This window comes from Zosterops lateralis, assembly GCF_965231275.1.
Source record: "Zosterops lateralis genome assembly, chromosome: Z".
Classification (NCBI taxonomy): domain Eukaryota; kingdom Metazoa; phylum Chordata; class Aves; order Passeriformes; family Zosteropidae; genus Zosterops; species Zosterops lateralis.
The window spans coordinates 27,066,913-27,080,786 of NC_139800.1; the positions used below are offsets into that span (position 1 = coordinate 27,066,913).

Genomic DNA, 13,874 nt, shown 5'->3' on the forward strand with positions numbered 1-13,874 from the left:
GCCACCGACTTGGAAGACAGGATCCTGCTGTTAATCCCAGCCAGCAACACCAGAGCACAGAGCCTGGCAGTTCCCTGGAGGCTGGCCGGTGCCATGTGCCTTGTGTCTGACTCCTTCAAACGGGGCTGGCAGCTCCACACAGGATTGCTCTGGGCAATGCTGCAGTGATTTGTGCGTGCCCTGCACCTCCCCTGGAGCTGCTGGCGTGAAGCGAGTTGTGACTGACCCTCATTTGACTTCTGGGTGATGCAGTTCAGTGTTTCTCGACCACAGGCTGTTAAAACTGGCAACTGCTCAACTCCTGTCACCCGTGCAGCTGAGATAATTAAGCCTGTTACTATTATTATGGTTTTTCGTATTTTTCAGCAAATTTTGGCCAACTGCTGGAGCCCATGGTGCAAGGAGGTGGCTGAAGCCAGCCAAATTCCCTATAAGAGGTGGGATAATAGGACATATGTCAAGGAGCCTTCCTGCTTTTTTGCCTTGGGAAGGGTGATGTCTGGCAATGGATGTGAGCCAGCAGAAGGCAAAGTGATCTTCTCTGTTGGAAAATCTTGTGTTTTAAACAATTCCACCTGCTTCTAAACAATAGCACCTCATGTTATTAAAAGGCCAGGAAACATAGAAATTATTCCCCACTAACTAAGACCAAACATCTATACCAAGTCAGATGAGGCTCCTCTCTTTGTGGTATTCCCTCCTTCGCCTGTGAGCATCAAACACTACTGGACAAAGAAAGGAGGGAAATACTAGGAGGCAACAACTACAGCAGAATAGCCCCAGCGAGGTGTTTTAATTTCTTAACAAACTCCTTGGGCACTAGAAACTGTAAAATAACATACAGATAAACAAACAAAAACTCACTAACCCTTAGCTCCCTGGAGGGCTCTGTTTCAGATTGCTGAATAAAAGCTGAAGTTGCACATGCATGTTTAATGTAACACAAGGCATGTGCTGTGGAAAAGAGTGCTTTCCTCTAATCTGGTTCCAGACAGAAGCATCCACACAGAAGCCCCTTTCCCTATCCCCACTGAACTGCTTGGTGTATGTGAGGAAACCCCTGAATGACAAGGCCTCCATCTGCTCTGGAACAGAGTTGCGACTGGCTGCAAATGTTGTCCATATGCTTTTTTTTTTTTTTTTCTTTTTCTTTTTTTTTTTTTTTTTTTCTTTTTCTTTTTCTTTTGCCTTTCAACTTAGCTGCCTAATGTTAGACACCTATCTGCAAATTATGCATCTGCTCATAAAGATCTTTCCTAAAATAAGATGGAGGTAGTAGCTCATTCATCCAATGCACATTAAGAGAGGTGCATCTGCAGCTGGAAGAGGAAGTGGGATTATTTATCCAGTGCATTGCTTTCATTTGGGTTTTCTTAGGGAGTTGAAAAGCCTGTTCATTCTTGTACTGTCAGAGGATAAGAAAGAAACTCTCAAGTTTTGGGTTCACATTTTCCTTGTACTCTTAATTTTTCAGGTGGTTATGGGCAACATCATGTGATTTCTCTCTGTTAAATAAAACTGGTGATACTTCCATTTGGATAGGAGAACATGGCCATGATTTGCCATGAGCTCAGGTGGTATTAGAGCCAAAGAAGGATCTAAAAATGGGAATTTTTTTCCTTGGCTTCTGGTTACAAAAGGGTTGGACTACCTTCTTTAACATAATGACTTTGCAGCAGATGGTGGGACAAGCTGAGAATCAATGAGAACATGTGTGGATATAGTTCCTTAACCACAAGTGTACATTAATGCTATAACCACCCCAAGGTATCCAGTGGCCTTTTGGGAAATGTGTGAGTCTCTCCTAGGTCTTTTTATAGCTCCAACTTTCCTCATATGCTGTGGGGTTTCTAGAAGGTACTCTGTAGTTAGACAAAGGGGTCTCTCCCTGTGCCTCAGTTTTCTGTCTCTATATTTTAATATATTTGCTTTAACTTATAGTTTAACTTCTTTCTGAGGAAAAATAAAATTATTTTAATAGATTATAGACAATTTGTTGAAAGATCGTAGTAGCTGGGCAAGGGTGAAACACCTTTGACAAATGAGAGTCATAGGCAGAGGAGGCTAGTTGGAAGTAGTCCCCTGAAAACCTCAGAGTCTGACAGTTTGTAATCAGCAGCCCAAACATGAGGCATTTTGAGTAGTTATCAGGTTAAGTAAGTATCAGTACAGTCTTTTCAGTATCTTAGTTTTTTCACAGCTTCTCTTTTGGAAGGAGAGAAAAAGATAATTTCTGCACATTACCTGACCTTGCTGAACTTGTGAGATTCTGAGCTTACCAAGTAAGAGATGTCCCCACACCTGGCAGGTTGCAGGCTCTCCCAAGGTATCTAAAAGATTATCTTTCTGTTTTTAATTCCCACTATCAAGAGTCATCTCCGTGCTGTGCCCTGACATTGAGCAATGGCTGCAATTCCTTTTAATCATGCCCTTTCCCTTCCTCGTCCTTAAGGGCAGAGCACTTCCACTTGGCTAAAATCACTAACTGTGTTGGGATCTCCTTTTCTATATAAATTAATCTGATGAAATCTCATGACTGTTCATGGCTGCACACAAGCAGATTCTCCCTCTGTTCCCCAGCAGATGCCAAAAGTGTTTATTTTTCAACTATGGACAGAAAAGACTGAAAGTAGGCAATGTCTTTGTGTGCATGCCTATGGAAAAACAAGTAATTATGATACGTTTGTGGGGACTCCACTGGGTCTTTTTGACTCCACGCAGTTTAAATTCAAGCAGCATTTTGACCAACTCTGGAATCCCAACTCCTTTCTGCCATGGTGATCTATCAAGATGTCCAGATTTGATAAGCAACAAAACACTTTGGTGAAGAACCAAAGTGACTCAAATAACCCTCAGAAAAGAACCCTGTCAACATAAGGAACCTTCCTGCTTGGATCACACTCAGCCTGATTTTCAACAAAAATAAAGGTGTCTGAGCTCAGCTTCACGCTCAGACTGTTGCTTACAGGTAAAAGGAGAGTGAGTGGACTCTGTTTCTTTGCAAATCTCTATTGGTCTGAGCATCAGTCCCTGGAAATGTCCAAGGTCAGGTTAGACAGGGGGCTTGGAGCAACCTGATCATGGGGAATATGTCCCTGCCCATGGTAGGGGGTGGAACTGGGTGATCTCTAAGGTCCCTTCCAACCTGAACATTCTATGATTCTGTGTCACAGACATGCAGACTCTGTACCAGAAGTCTTAGGTGAGAGTGTGCTTGGATTCCAGTGTGGGTTTACCAGAGATGATGTGGACCTATAGTTCTACTGAGAGCAAGTCTCTCCTAAAGATTTTATTTCACCAAATCTGGGACATGAGAAGCAAGCAGGCATTAACTTGGTAAAGGTGAACAGAAAAAGTAGTGTATGAGCTTTTGCTCAAGTCACTGCAGTTTGATATTTGTACTGTCTGAGCATGCTAGACATGTTCCTGTTCATGCAAGTGTATGGAAACATGGGTTAAAATAACATGTTTCTTTTCAGCTTTGCTTTCCCACTGTCTTTTTCCACATAAGTTGCTTTCCTTCTTCCTCTGTGCAACTTCCCTAATGTTGTGATATCCTGTGGGGAAGTCTTCTTGGCAGTTTGAGAGCTTCCCTTCTGTGAAAGAGAACCTTCCAGCAACACAAGAAGAGTCCACAGACTTCCCCTGACCTGAGCACAAGTACAAGCCTCTTGGTCTTCAGTGGTTCAGATTGTGCTGATGTTTTTCCTTCCTTATCTCTTATAGGGAAAAGTCACTGGAGATGCAAAACTGCTTATGAGTTGTGGTTGCAGAAAAGGGAAAAGTTCTCAAGTGAAAGATTCAGATCAGGTCAGTCAATATGTACCTTAACTGGTGAAATCTAAGAATTTCTTAATGTCTGGTGGATTTGATCTGTGTTGTTGCCTATCAGAGCTCCTGGACACAAACAGAGTCCTTGGCATGATTCACAATGGTACAACATTAATGGTTTTGTGTTTGTTATTTGTAGAAAAACCATCAAGCAAGATTGGGGGTTCATTGCACTAGGAGATGTTAATGCCCTAGCCTGGCTTATTCCCATCTGGTTTATTTATTCATGAATTCTGTTTCTTTATAAAAATCCACTCCAGGTAATGCCTTTCTTAAAGAATATTGCATTTCCTTGCTGGCTAAATGCATGCAACCTTTGGTCTCCTACTGTAGCTGCCTGGATGGTGGTAGTTCATTGCATGTTTTTGTTTTGAAGTGACACTATCACAAGGACATTCTTTATCAGGGTTCCTCATTTGTTCATAAACCAATGGCCAGGTTTCAATATCCATTACTTGGAATGAATGGCCCCTTATTCTAAAATTGGTCAAATTGACTTTGGTGGGATTGCTGGTAGAGTTCAGTAATTGCAAGCGAGATGGACTGTGCTTGGAATTACAGCAAGCTGGTGGTCTCTTCCTTCCCCCTACCACTTGGAACTTGTTTAGACTAGCCAAGTTCATCCTTGAAAATTGTTTTTTTAGTTCTTATTGGCCTCCTGTCTTTGTAGCTAAAGATCAATTTGAATCTGAAGATCATTCTTTCCAAAGATGGAACAAAATTTGATTTGAGCATAAAAATTTTATAAAATCAGGTCACCCAATGTTAAATGTGGCAGAGTGAAGCAGTTGGTCTCAATTACCAAAAGACTTTGCTCTCTAATGTATCTTATGGACAACCTGTGACTGGGTTTAGACCTGAGGCAGATTCAAACTGTGCCCATGAAGCTCCAGAAACTCCTGAGAGTTTTCTGAAGGGAAAAGACATGAATTCTCAGGAAGAAAAGTGTTTTTCACCTTCAACATGCATATTCATCAACTTTAATTAGTAACACTGTCTCTAAGCCTTGTTTTGTTAATGTTTGAGATCTGAGAACAGATCTATCTTATCTATAAACCTGTCCATCCATCCGTGTACCTGTTCTGCAGTATTCTCTGTTGTGAGGAATGCAGGTCATTCTTACAAATTCTTTCTAGAATTGAGTCTTTCATTGATTGCTTTGTTTTGTTTGGGTGCTTTTATTAGAATTTTAAAATTAGCAAATTAACTGTCATGAGCTATATTGCCAGTTTACCATCAAGACAAAGATTCATATTACTTTTCTTTAAAAGACTAGCTTCCCATTCTCTCAAGTGCAAGCTTAATATTCTCATTTTGAGGTTCTAATACATCAGGGGAAAATTAATTTAAAAATAAACACTCTTACTAATCTTAGTCTTTTGTATTTTGATGTACTCTGGTTAAATCACTTTTAGTTTACAAGGGGACCAGAACACTGTTAAAGTACTAGTAACATAGATTAAAAAATAAAGTTGGAACATCTTGATCTCAGAGAGGTTTTACAAAGCACTATCTGTAAAAAAACCCTGGGTAGTAGACCTCAAACTCACAAATTACAATATTTCAATTAGAGTGTAGGCAACAGTTTTCAGAGGGGAAAACATATCCCATTCTCTTTGATGTTTTCTGGAACAGTGATAAATTTTTTTTTGCATTCACTTACTTCCTGAAATCTAATTTGTGATGCCTGATGATGTGTTGACCATATCAGTACCTCTTTATTTGCTGTATCAACATAAACTATTGGGCAAGTGCTTGCTTCAGAGGCTGTAAAGCTCATTCATCATGTCCCTGGCAACATCCTGTCTATATTTCAGGTATAGGAGGTAGATGGGGAGGAAATTAGTACAGGAGGGTGGGTGGTAATGTGGAACATTTGTCCGTGAATGCAGGACCTCAGCTCAGCTTATAAATTGTCCCCTGGGCCTTGTAGACAAACACAGACTTCTATGGTGACATTGCCTGGGAAAGGCAAACACTTGCTGATGATTGTAGGCTAATCCTCCAGGACACTAATTGCCAGAAAACCAAGGAAGCATTATTTTTAGGAACAGCTTGTTTCACTTTGTGAAGGGGAAAAACAGTGCACTGGATTTAGTTTTGTTTGCAGAGCTCTATTCCCACCTCCTGCAGCCTGTCTCAGATTTTAAAGATTTACCTTCATTAATGTTATTGTTGCTGGGGCCTTTTCCTTTTTTTTTTTCCCTGGCCTTGCTTTGTGTTTCACTCTGGTGCCTCTGTAAAGTTTTGTGAAAATGCAACTTAGTTTTCATTTGCATGAATGTACACATGAATAGGCATGTGGTTTTTATACCATTAGCTATTTAAAGATTTGGTTTTAAAGTCACCAACTAATTTTCAGCTGAAATTTTTGTGAAAGGCTATGCTTTGTAAAGAGTTTATTTTTCTTTCATTCTTTCAAGTCAATTTGGAAACTGGCAAAAAATCATAAACATACTGCCCCACTATGAAAATCCCCAGCTGAACAAAACTATAACCGCATTGCCAAGGATTTAATTTACTGGCATTTCTTACTTCAGCCTGGAGGAGACTAGGGAGACCTCTGAAGTTAAAACTTCCTTGTGAGGGGAAGAGGAGTGGCAGACACTGATCTCTTCACTCTAGTGAGCAGACAGGACTTGAGGGAAAAGAATGAAACTGAATCAGAGGAGGTTTGGGTTGGATATCAGGAAAAGGTTCTTTCCCCAGAGGGTACTAGGGCATTGAACAGGCTCCCCAGGGAATGGGCGCAGCACCAAACCTGCCAGAGCTCCAGGAGCATTTGGATACTGCTCTCAGGGATGCACAGGGTGGGATTGTTGAGGTGTCTGTACAGGAGTTGCACTTGATGATCTTAGTGGGTCCCTTCCAGCTCAGAATATTTTGTGATTCTGTGGTTCTCCATGATCCCTCTAGAAGCAATGGCACTTCCTTGACCTGAGCCCTGCTTCCCTGAGTTTGTCAGTCAAAGACATCAACTATCTGCATGGTGTTTTCCATGGTGCAAGTCACCAATGTGTAAAATCTGGACCTGTCAAGGGCAGAAGTCTGAACAGGCTCACATGGGGCTGGGATTTCATAACAGGCACAAGCAACCCAATCTTCCTGTGAGATTTGCATTAGACCAGGAGAGGGATTGGTGGTCTTTGTTCTGTGGCCTCTCAGTCCAAATCAAACCCTGCATGATGATGTGGAAGGGTGAACAGTGCAATATAAATCCCACAGAAGCTTTGAAAACCTCAAAAGGAGTAGAGCTGAGTGCACTGAAGAACTAGAGTAGCATCCTTGGTGGATGGTCTTTAGGAAGCTTTGGTTCAGTGAAGCAGGATGACTGAGAGGAGTCCCCAGATAAGACCACTTCTTGCCAGCAAACCTCCCATGTCCTTGCCTGCCTTTTGCACCATTGCTTGTTGTTTGTGTGCTTTGTAGGAGTAAAATTTATCCATGCTTTGAGGCCCAGAACCAAGTCTCTGCACCACAAGCACCCTGCTGTAATTGTAAAGTTCATATATTCTCTTAGGAGTGTTTATTAGATTCCCATTAGTTTATGCTTTGCCATAATGTTATAATGTTGCTTGTCATTTGAAGTGCATTGTTGTTTAAGAATGACAATCCTGGATTAGGATTTCCTTGTCCCAAGTAGCATACTAACACAAAGAAGGAGAGATGTTTCCCAGGGAGCAATTTCATCTGTGTGCTTTCTGAGGAAAACAGAAATGTAATTTAGGAACAGGAGGGAAATGTGTGGGTGGGCAAATAATGTGCATATTAGAGTTATGTATAAGGTTAAGAGCCAGAAGTAGCAGAGTGCTCCATATTCTCAGCACGTGCAGCTCTGCCTTCTGAGGGTTTAGTTTTATTTGCTTTCCCTTGGTTCTCCCAAAAGGTGGGTGATTTATCAGTGTTTAACTGCTCTTATCCTTTGATTTGCAGTTGTTGTTATTTTTTTTTCCTTCTTTGCTTAATTTTTTTTGGTGGTTCCTGTGAGACCAAGTGTTACTGAGAAGTCAGATCTCCTTTTCCTTCCATGTGTTTGGTCTTGGTTTTAATATAACAAAATTATGCCTCCTGTGGAAATGGTATCCATGCTGCAGAGTAATTATTTAGTGAATGGTGGATCCAGTTCATGTTGGCAAGGATCAGATTAATCATTATTAATCATGACCCCTCCAACAGTAACCTCATCCTTTGCCTAAGTGCTGCTCTTTATTAAGAAGTAAAAGCTATTAGAGAATGGCTGAGCCACTGCTTTCATTGCACCAGCACAGGGCTCAGGACTTCTGGCAGAAGGCAGAGGAACTCAGTTCAAAGCTAAAAATAGATGCACATGGCCCATGTTCCAGAAATGAAATAGGCAGCTTCCCCTGTGTGCTGCTTCAGCCTCATCTGAGTGTCCTCCTTTCCCCTGAAGCCTCATGAGATTTTGAATCTTTCCAAAGTTTGAACTCAGTGTTAGGGGTTAAATAATCTCTCTCTGGCTTTTTTTTTCCTGCTATTTTTTTTTTTTCTTTTCAAACTGAAGTAGATTCCAGTATAATCTAATGCATGCACAGTCCTTGCAAGGATAGGATTTTAAGATCCTGGTTGCAGCAGGATTCAACAGCTGGTGAAACAACCAGGAGCTTAGCTCCCCTGGATTTCAGCTGCACCAAACAGAGCCCAAATCAAGCACCCTTTTTTGAGGATTTATGGATTCCATGAAGAAAACACTGCACTGTTGAGGTAGGCATGCAGTGATGTTCATCTTGTGCAAAACAATTGTGAAAAGTCAGACCTCTCTCCAGGTCACTGGACTGGAGTTTGCAGACATACATGTACATATATATGTTGGAGCAGAGCTTTCTCTCACAAGAGATCTGCTGAGAGTAAACTGTAGTTTAATTCATCATTATTCTTGTTTCCCTAGCATTTCCCTAGCAGTTACAGATTCTTTTTAAAAAGGTGAGGCAGTGCTATCCATTGATGTTGCCACTGTTTCAGCAAAAGTACAATGACTTGAGTACTGGACTTAAACCAATCTCCATAACCTTCCCACCCCACAAAGTCCGCCTTAATTACTTTTTTAAAAGTTTTCACTGATTCTGTTGAATTCCATGACAAAATCCTTTAGGACAGAAAAGGAAAGAAAAACATATTTTGTCTCCATCTGGCTCTTCATTACCTGGCTGGTAGTAGTAGAAAATTGGAGAAAACCTGCCATGCTATTTTGATCTTTGCCAAACTTGTGGGAATAACACTATTTAATGGTTGAAGGAATTTATAGAAGAATAAAAGTAACAGCAAAGATGAAAGGACCAATACAAGTCGTCTGGTAAGCTGCTGTCAAATTTTATATGTTCAGGGCTGTTGATAATTTCCCATCTTAAAAAAACTGAGTGCGAGTTTGTTAGAGGAGGAGGGTGTATAAATAAACCCAGCTCTTTAAATAGCTAACTGGGCTGAATTGTATCAGAGCTAAGTTCCATTGGCAGCCAGCACTGTAATATCTGCCTAGGGTGTAGCAGAGGACTGAGACTAAATTCTGGAGAATCTGCCTTAACCTTGTTTGCTCTCCCTTGTATTCTTCCACTTGTTAGCAAGAAACGCACTGAGGCATGAAATGAAGGAGTGCAAAAGCTTCTGTACTTTATCTGAGCAAATCTGGATCACACCCCCTCAGTTAACGTTTCTCTCTTCTAAAAGAAATAAGAGTAATAAAAATAAGTGAAAGCATTGGATAACTTGGAATTACATGGGTGGAATGAAGCAGGAGGAGAGAATTGTAGGAGTGAGGGTATGTTGTCCACCATCTCCTGTACCCACAATTATGGCAGAGTTTGAATCTCTGAAAAAGTCATTGGATTCTGCACAAGTTATAAAGACCTAAAACAAGAAGTAAAATTCAAAGAGAGAGGCTGTTAAATGTCTGAGGTATCTGGGCAGTAAAAGGCTCTTAAAAATACTTTGCTGATTTAATAAAGAAGGGTAGAAGATCATACAAAGAATTTGGAACTGTAGAAAAGTGTTTCAGTCACTGAGAACTTATAGAAGTGTTACATATAGCACCACTGATAAACACATCCCTTTTGGCTCTGGTGCCTGTTAAAAGCAATCCTTATACTTCCGTCATTATGCTCATCTAACCAATTAAATTTTTAATGTTCAAAATACTCACGTAATACTTGTGCATTTTGTTCTTCCTGCCACATCAGAGTTGTTTCACCTTTCCATGATACAGGTGTTGTACTTAGCAAGATGGATCACCTTTGTCTGCCCATTCACTCGTTGCTGGTGATGCTCTAAGAGGAAAGAAGTTTCACTTGATGAACCAAAATGATGCAGAAAATTTAATCTCAGAAATGTTTTATAAAAGCTGGAATCCTCTCAGTGGGATCTGTCTGGGGACAGAAGGTGTTTGAACAACAGATGCCCCAGATGGCTTTTCTCAGGACCTCCCAATTTCATACAGCAGTTGTGCCCAGGTAATTGCTGGATCTGCTGTTGAGCATTTGCATTCCTGGTGGCTGGGAAAATTTTTTAGTTTCATTCATGTTTTGGGAGGAACTGAGGCAGTTGTGAAGTGGAAGCTGGGTGGATTAGTCCCTATTCTTTGGATTCATGTAAATTTTGGAGTGATAATATTATGAAAGACATTTCCTAAATGAAAACCTCTGAACAAAAGAGATTGAGGTTATGGGTGTCCTCTGCATGTTCAGCTGTGGTAGGTTTGTCTTGCAGGAGGTTACATCTCCCTTCACACAATGCCATTTGTAAGCTGACATTTCTAATGACCTTTTATAATCACCTATTTCCTTTTCTCACTCATTTTATGAATAGTTTTGTACTCAGTTCAAGAGTTTTCCACCTTGTAGTCTCCTCTTATTGTTCATATTAATTTCAGAGTGGGTTGCGTTTCCTGTAAAGTGTAGCATAGTGTAGACTGAAGTTCAATAGAATCTTTCCTTTCTACAAGGAAAAGAAGACCAAACAACTCATAGTGCCCTTTCCTTTTGTTGCAGCAAAAGCTTCAGAAGTGCAGTCAGCAAATTGCCTTTTTTCTTTTTCTTTTGAGGCACTTCTGAATGTGTGCATTAACCCAGTGCCCTGCCCCTGTTCAAGACGTAAAGATTGGAGCACTGACCTGTTCTAGTGAGTGATGATCCTATGGCACTTTCCCTCCTGAGTTGGAGCTGGTGATGATGTTTTTTTCCAGGCTCTCATTCAGGATATGCTTTCTGCCAACTTTACCTGACCCTCTGCCTTCAGTGGGACATAAAATTCTTGACTTCCTGCCCTAAATTGCTGTGTACTGCCACCTTGCATTGATGGGTCCTTTGTTCCACCTTGGAGGTAGGTTTATTTTGGTGCTGGATGAAGGGAAGCCATACTGTTTCGAAAAGCAATTTAAGAGCCCTCTAAATTAAAATTGTTGCTCACATGAAAAATAATATTGTTATCAGTTGTCATCCCCAGCCTCAAATGCTGAATTTGAAAGGGTCATTTATACTCCTCAAAGGCAAACACACACCAGCATGTTAAAAGAAAGTTAAAGCAGCTGAAGAAAATGCTGTGTTGTGGAACTTAGGCTTTGGAATCCCAGAGAGAATTAATAACTATTTTGTTGTTTTCACTGATCTCTCTGCATGGATGGAGAGGGAAAGAATGGTCCCATACCCTCTGGTTTAGCAGCTTATCTGCTGTCAGGAGACTCAGCCAAGGCAGGAACAACATGGATGTTGGAAAGGCCTGGATGAGGATGAGGAAAAGGCCTGGATGAAGATTTGGACTTGTCTATTTGATGATGATATAGGAAGGACCATTTCCCTAATTATTCTCTGATATTCTGGCTGTATCTCCTGGAATCACAGAATCATAGAATGTTAAGGGCTTAGAATGGATCTTAGAGACCATCTAGTCCCAGCCCTCCCTGCCATAGACAGGGATACCTCCCACCAGACCAGGTTGCTCAAGGCCTTTTCCAACCTGGCTTTGAGAACTGCCAGGGTTGGGGCAACCTTCTTGGGCAACCTGTGCCAGTGTCTCACCACCCTCACAGTAAAAATTTTCTTCCTAATATCGAACCTAAATTTCTCCTTTTACAACTTGTAACCTTTACTCCTATCACTGCAATTTCTGATGAAGAGCCGTTGTCCAGCCTCGCTCTGGGCCCCCCCTCACATACTGGAATGTTGCTACGAGATCTCCACAAAACTTTCTCTTCTCCAGGCTGAACAGCTCCACCTCTGCTGCCTTTCCCACTCTGTCCTGTTCCCATTTCCCTTTAGTAGATGCTAGCATGTGAAGACACCACAGCAGGGTCAGCCTCAGCCAATCACCTTTTAGATGACAGATGCCAGTCCAGATCCCATCTCCTCTGAGGTTCATGCAAATTGAGCAGCCCACTCAGAGCTGCTGAGAGCTGTGAGGTGAAAGGGAAGTGCAAAGGCTTTGTGGAAGGTGGCAGATGGAGAACAGGACCTGCCTTGTTGGTTGCAGTGTCATGCTCGAAGCTTTGTGGAGCACTTCACGCCTGTCTCAGTCAGCATGGGTGCAAAATGCAACCCAAGCAGAATGGTGGCAGGTTGCACCCTCCTTTTACTGACATTGTACCCAAGTCAATGTCAAGACGATGAAATTCAGGTCCTATATTTCAGCAGGTCATCTGTCTGGAATTGTACCCAATATGTTTGCTTTGCATTCAGCAAATATTTGGTTCTGACACTGGTTATACATGGAAAATATATTCAGTTAAATTTTCCATCAACTCTAGCTCCTGGGCAGCTTGTTCTGCTGTTGGGCTGACCATGGTGACAGGAACATTTTGCATTGCTCCATCCAAATAGGCCTTTGTTCCTTATATCTTTTTACTTCCTACTATATCCCACTCTATGGGTTTCTTGTTCTTTTTCATGAGTCTGGTTTGTAAGTGACAGTAGATACATGTGTACCTTGGGTTTAAAGTCTCCTTATATAGGCCAAATCAGTTTTTAAAACATTACCACCTGGAACCCACTCAGGAAGCTCTGTCAAATAGAACTGTAGCAAAAGTGGTCTTTGTAAAAGAAAAAAAAAATCCCTTGTGCACAGGAGAAATCATTCAAGCTGTATTTGAAAGTCTTTAAAAGCAGGTGGAAAAAGAAGAGATTCAGTGCCTGTGGAGTCAGCTCACCCTTCAGAGATGCTTAGTCTGTCACAGGTTTCCCACAAAACCAATCATGATTTAATTCCTGCAAAACCTCAGCTCTCTTATAAAGAAAGCAGTGAAAGCAGCACTGATATCCTTCATGTTAAAGAGTGGGGAGTACTTGGATATTGGAGTGGGGTAGGGATTGCCTGAGGTAGGTTAACTCTAGCTTGGAATATAGTACAGCTCCTCACTAGCTTCATGACAAGGACATTTTATTCTTTTTCTTTTTATGTTGTAGCTTTAAAAGAAACAGACAAAATTGTGATCTAAAGTAGCTGGGAAAGAAAAAAAAAAAAGAAAAAACAACCAAAAAGCCATATGATTCGCTGCAGAAATAAATCCCCTGGCAACTGGTCCCAGCCTAGAGAATATATTCACAGCTGGGTTATAAACCCTCAGAACCAGCCAACATAACCTTAACTAACACAATGTTACTAAGGCACTGCTGTAATAGGATCATTCTGCTATGGCTCCTGGGCATGTTTTAAGTGTCATCAATTTAGTCTACAACTGGAGGCTGTTAAGTGCAAAACTATTTTAGCAACTGCATCTCACATGCAGGAATGATTGAATATTAATGGCTCTTCTTTTGTTGAGGAAAAACACAGAGAGGAAAGTGAAAATCCACAGGAAACCTCAGTCTGTCCTCGAGTAATAAAGTTCATTTTTGGAAGACAGCAGGATCAATCTAGCAGCTGAGTATTGGAGTAGGAGGCCAGGAAATTGACTCGCTACAGCACTGATCTCCTGTACAAACTCAGCCAAGTTATTTCACCTTAGTTTTCCTTCTCAGCCTTATCTCTCCAAGGAAGTGAGTTATTTGACAGAGTAGTTATTTCACTCCCTTTTTAGAAGGAGCTAGACTCCACCTGTACAA

General features: G+C 41.2%; 1 protein-coding gene across 4 annotated transcripts in view; it reads left to right on the forward strand.

The window, feature by feature from the left end:
- The window catches only part of SETBP1 (SET binding protein 1), a 268,589-nt gene that overhangs the window by 48,836 nt on the left and 205,879 nt on the right, over window positions 1-13,874 (forward strand). For 3 of the 4 annotated variants that reach the window (XM_083883743.1, XM_083883746.1, XM_083883745.1), the window contains one exon: window positions 3,727-3,810. The exons of the other annotated variant lie outside the window; for it this stretch is intronic. In XM_083883743.1, coding sequence (XP_083739869.1) covers window positions 3,727-3,810 — 84 coding nt within the window. The remainder of the gene's footprint in view (window positions 1-3,726; window positions 3,811-13,874) is intronic. 4 annotated transcript variants of the gene reach the window in all.